The 6,000-nt window shown below is 38.3% G+C and overlaps 1 protein-coding gene across 1 annotated transcript; it reads left to right on the forward strand.

The window, feature by feature from the left end:
- Window positions 1-3,081: 3,081 nt before the first annotated feature.
- Window positions 3,082-5,705, forward strand: LOC121234972 ((-)-germacrene D synthase-like). The gene is made up of 7 exons (XM_041131142.1): window positions 3,082-3,216; window positions 3,427-3,703; window positions 3,926-4,298; window positions 4,422-4,640; window positions 4,726-4,861; window positions 5,027-5,275; window positions 5,386-5,705. The coding sequence occupies exons 1-7, from the start codon at window positions 3,082-3,084 to the stop codon at window positions 5,677-5,679; spliced, it is 1,683 nt and encodes a 560-aa protein (XP_040987076.1). The 3' UTR covers window positions 5,680-5,705.
- The last annotated feature ends 295 nt before the right edge of the window (window positions 5,706-6,000 follow it).

The raw sequence follows: 6,000 nt of genomic DNA on the forward strand, positions 1-6,000 counted from the left end.
TCTTGGGCGCCCAACTGCAAAGCAGGCCTGCGCCTGCTGGGCTCATGGCCCAAATCTACAAGCACCCTTAACAGGATGTGATACGGGCCGAAGTTTTTAAAAATGGCCCAAACTAAGTCTATTTTTGTTTTGTTAGAAAAAGATACATGGGCCGGGCCGAAAAACTTGATTTAATAAAAAAACAAAACATAACATAGCCCAGAGCCAAGTAAATAAAACATAACAACCCAAAACAAAAATTGAAACAAGCCCATAGCCCAAGCCCGTATAGATGAAACACAAAAGAAAAATAAGAACTATTCATCTTCTTCCTCAATGTAACCTACGGTTACTGAAGATATAACGGAAGAAAAAAAAAATGTAACCCCGCCAGTTGCACTAGGTGTCCATTAACCAAGACTCCGAAGGTCCTGGCAGAGGCGCCAAGCCATGGCAGCGCCTCCCCCATACAGTGGGTTGCACTGTGTATAGCGCTGCACCATGGCAGCATCACACAGCTGTGTGTGTGCGCTGTGCAGGCTTTTTCCACCGCTCACTGGTGTGTGCAGCACCGCAGCACCTCGCTGCACCTGGTGCGCATTGCACACAGTGCAGGTGGGCAGCACCACCACGGTGCTGCGTAGGCTAAGCTTCAAAAGTAGCAGTTGCAGCGCGATGCACCAAACAATACACTCAACTGTCACCAACCTCTCAGCCAACGTCTGCTGCCGACTCCATAGCAGGCAGTTTTACTGCCATGTTTTGGAGAGACCTGCTCCTTTGCGCGCAGCAGAGTCCGCAGCACCACCATGGTGCGTGCTACCATGCGCGCAGCAGAGGACAGCGCCTCTGTGGAGAAGCGTGCGCCTCCATGGTGCACACGACCCTGCGCTAAACACGGTTCAATGTTCAGCATGGGTGAGCACTGCACCAACAGTGTACCCACGACGTTGCTTGTGACGCAGCATCTGCTGCGGCGATGCTTTTCGCGCAGCACTGCTGGTTGCGCAGCACCACTATGGGCGCGCAAGGCTCTGTGCTTGGGTGCCGGATGCAACGCCGCACGCCGTTGTGGACAATACAGACCTAGTTGTGGCCTGGCGTTGCTTTCAATAGCCATTGCATGTGCAACAGTGCTACCACCGCAATGACCATCCTCGGCAGCTCATGATTACAAAATATTGGAATAAAAAATCACATCATAGAAAAAATATTCCTCAAAAGAAATCAAGATGACAAAGTATAAATCAGGAACAACCATGGCGCTCTGATACCAATGTTAGAAATACTAGATCAAAGTATACAGCGGAAGCGATATTACCTCACAGGAAATATCTCGGATCTAGTGCAATTGTTCCACAGATTCTCCAGTGTCGTTGTTCATCCACGATCTTCACATCAATGGTGGAGTGTGCTACGTGGTAATACCAGAACAACACTCACACATTCCACAGCTTAGATGCCGTGACTAGAGAGGACCATTTGAGAGAGAGTTGTTTTGTCTAAGTGTCTACTCTAAAGAGGGGGAGAGACTACTTAAATAGCTTCTCTAGTGTAACCCCCTGGCTGGCCATTAAGGACCAGCCATCAAGCCTCATGAAGTGGCTTAAGAGCCACTTCATAACCCCAAGAGGAGGTTAAGGGGTGCCCACTATGGGTGCCCCTTTCTTACATTTTATAAATATTGATCTGTTTTCAATGGATCGAATGCCAGTGTGTGAAAATTAAAAGGCAAATTTAAAAAATTTAATATTTATAATAAATTGGATGGTCTACCTCATTAATTAATTAATTAATTGGTTATTAAATTTCACCTCCTATTAGATTGGTATCATTTCGGTTCCTCGATCAGTGTCAGGTGAAATTTAGATAGTGAGATGAGATGATTTTAGATAATTTTAGATGAAAATTGAAAGTTAAATAAAATATTATTAGAATATTTTTTTAATATTATTATTATTTTGAGATTTGAAAAAGTTAAATTGTTTATTATATTTTATGTGAAAATTTATAAAAATTATAATAATCAGATGAGATGAGATGAGATAAAATAATTTTCAAATTAATAATTTAGTTGAGTTATGAAATATAATCCCTTCAGGACACGGCATGATCTGATTTGAAATAACTAAAATGAGAAGTAGTTAATTAAGAGACCATTTCAGCCACACGTCTTAAAGTGAAAAGTACGTTCTGAAGGAGTCCCTTCAAGACCCACCGAATTATTTTATTTAACAGCCTTACACCAATAATTTTCTCCTGATCAGCAGGAATCAAGCGGTATAGGTAAAATTTTTCAAATCCAAAATGACACAGAATGGAAAGTACTTCTCTGCACACCCATTAATGACGTATAGCCCAAATTCAAAGGTCGCAGCTTATATATTGAATCTAATTAATTTTTTTTTCTGTTGTTTGCTGGCATGCATGTAGAAAAATATACATTATACAGTACTGCTCGGTTCGCAATGTAATTGCAGCTAATTATAACCAACCACAAAGGAAAGTATGTAGTATTCTCCGACAACGACCTGTAAAACAAATGAAAAATAAAATCACGCAGAATATTTACTTGTCTTTCTACATGTTCTTATTTTATGAAATGAATTTTTTATGTTTATTTTAATAGATTTTGATAAATATGCTATTAAAGTTGTAATTAGTTGACAATAAAAAAATATATATGTTTAGAATATTTAAATTTCATAATTAGGTTAATTATAAGAAAATTAAACATGTTTTATGAATTGAGATTTCACGACTGGTTTTAACATATAATTTGTAGAAAGTTTAAATACTTTACTAAATTATAATTTTTAAAATATATATATATATGTATGTATATATGTTATTAGTATTTCAATAATTATATGAGATTAGTATTCATTGATCATTGAGATTAGTAAACTTTTCAACTAATTTATTAAAACGTGCGATACAGGTTAACGCCATTCCATTTGTCGTTTACAGCACTAATCTTTCTATAAATACCTGAACCCGCAATCTGTTTATCTCATACTGGAACTGAAACTAGCACTAGAGTTAAGTGCCATTTAGCAACCCCATCTCCAATACTACGTACGCTGCCAATTAACTTCTAAAATGTCTCTTCAAATTTCAGCACTAGCTGCTCCAAAAGCTAAGAATCATATCATGCCAGAAATTAACCGTCGCTCAGCTAATTTTCAACCCAGCATTTGGGGTGACCATTTCCTCTCATATGCTTCTGAATTCCTGGTAATTAAAGATTGATATGTATCGTGTTACATTACTACATCATCATGTGTTTGAACTCTCGTTAATCAAACACTACTTTTGCATTTCTCAGTGTAACTAACGCTAGCTTCTATGCCCATACTTTTCAAGGGATAATATTTTAACCTTGAAAGTATGATATTATAATTCCATGGACGAGTCACAGTGCATATATACTTTTTGCTCCTACAGGAAACAGATGTGAAAATGAGGCAACAAATTCAGGAATTGAAGGAAAATGTGAGGACGATGCTCACGGCTACGGTTGAGAAGCCTTCACAAAAACTGAACTTGGTTGATGCAATTCAGCGCTTAGGCGTGTCTTACCATTTCGATAATGAGATTCAAGCAATTCTGCAACAACTGCAGAAGACTCATGAAAGTGATGAACTTGAATATAATGATGACCTTCACACTGTTGCCCTGCTGTTTCGACTACTTAGACAAGACGGCTATTATGTCTCGTGCGGTAAAAAATACTAGCTTACTTCAATTCCTTTTTATAGGTTTGCAGAATTCTTTTTCAAGGGAAACATAATCAACTAATTAAAGGTTTTCAAAGTAAAAGACAACCCGTTTCACGGTTATAGGATTAAAAAGTGCCTACCCGTACTATTTTAACACATATCATAAGTATTAATCTCCTTCCATGGGGTGACTCATTTGAGGTCATTGGAATATTGTGAGGCAGATATGTTCAACAAGTTCAAGGACAGCAAAGAGAATTTTAAGGGATCGCTTTGCAATGATGTGAAAGGAATTTTAAGCTTGTATGAAGCCACACATCTCAGGGTAAAAGGTGAAGATATATTGGATGAGGCTCTTGTCTTCACTACCACACATCTTGAGTCTGTAGCATCCCAATTAAGCGGGCCTCTAGCAGCACAAGTAACCCATGCCTTGAAACAGCCTATCCGGAAAGGACTACAAAGGCTAGAGGCAAGGCATTACTTTTCTGTATACCAAGAAGACGCTTCACATGATAAAGTTCTTCTTAAGTTTGCAAAGTTGGATTTCAACCTATTGCAAAAAGTGCACCAGAAAGAACTTTCTGACATTGCCAGGTTAGTTATTAAGCTCCATCTCAGAGTACTTGCAAGTACTGTGAGTGAGCTAGCAGCTTGTACATGATGATATGATAATTGTAGTTAATTGATGTAATGATTATTTTAAATTATGTTTTACAGCTGGTGGAAAGACTTGGACTTTCCAAGGAAGCTACCCTTTATCAGAGACAGGGTGGTTGAGTGCTATTTTTGGATACTGGGAGTGTACTTTGAGCCCCAATATTGCTTTGCTAGGAGGATGCTAACCAAAGTGATCTCCATGACCTCTGTTATTGATGATATCTATGATGTGTATGGTTCAATTGAAGAACTTGACCTCTTTACTGAAGCAATCGAGAGGTTGAGATCAAAGACACATCCTGATCATATTTGCATTTATTTTTGATTTTTTTCTGATTAACTGGAAAAACTACCGATTTTACAGGTGGGATATGAGTGCTGCAGATAAACTCCCGGAGTACATGAAGATGAGTTACCAGGCACTCCTAGACGTTTACACTGAAATGGAGCAAAACCTAGGAAAAGAAAAATCGTATCGTGTTCACTATGCAATAGAAGCAGTAAGCATCATAGTTTTTATATTCAAAGAAATTAAGCAAAAAAAAAAAAAAAACATATATATATATATATAACGGGAAATATTTTGTTTAACTATATTATATGTTTAAAAACATTAGTATTTATTCTGACTGTGAATTGCTATCTACGTACGTACGTTGTCTCAGATGAAGAATCAAGTTAGAGCATACCACCATGAAGCCAAATGGTTCCACCAGAAATACATACCAACAATGGACGAATATATGCCCCTTGCTCTTGTTACCTCTGCCTACGCAATGTTAGCAACCACATCCTTAGTCGGAATGGGAGAAATTGTCACAAAGGATTCCTTCGAATGGTTGTTCAGTGACCCTAAAATGGTCACAGCCTCAGCAGTGGTTTGCCGACTCATGGATGACATCGTGTCACACAAGGTTTAATTATTTCTCTTCATTTTGTTCTTTATAATAATAATTTATAAAATCGTCCTATTAATTAATTATACTAACATATATAAACGATTCTTCAACAATAATGCTTGCAGTTTGAGCAAAAGAGAGGGCACGTTGCTTCGGCTGTTGAATGCTACATGACACAGTACGGTGTTATAGAGGAAGAAGCAGTCCGTGAATTGAGGAAACAAGTGACAGATGCGTGGAAGGATATAAACAAAGAGTGCCTCTACCCAACCGAAGTCCCCATGCCAATTCTCATGCGAGTTCTCAACCTTGCACGTGTCATTGATGTCGTGTACAAGGATGAAGATGGCTACACACATGCTGGAATTGTGCTCAAAGATTTTGTAGCGTCTTTAATGGTGGATCCTTTGCCCTTATAAGCTGCATGCAGGACGACCTCTGCAATATCGGTGGTTGTCGATCACATTAAGGAATGGTTGATATGATTACGTTTACGTGTTAATAAAGAAATAGAAAACGTCCCTGGCTGTAGAATAAATTAATAAGTTTAGCAGATTGCTCGACACGTGCATGATCTAAATGTACAAGCTGGCGGCCGGGAGACCATAGAAAATACGAAAAATTTCTTCGCCTCTTTCTTCTTATATATATATATATTATGATGACATGACAATTTTAGTAGCTGTTCAAACTCAAGTTGAATAAAGTGATCGATTCGAGTTGCAAATATATTATTATGG

The sequence above is a fragment of the Juglans microcarpa x Juglans regia genome, chromosome 6D (genome assembly GCF_004785595.1).
Source record: "Juglans microcarpa x Juglans regia isolate MS1-56 chromosome 6D, Jm3101_v1.0, whole genome shotgun sequence".
In the NCBI taxonomy this organism is placed as follows: domain Eukaryota; kingdom Viridiplantae; phylum Streptophyta; class Magnoliopsida; order Fagales; family Juglandaceae; genus Juglans; species Juglans microcarpa x Juglans regia.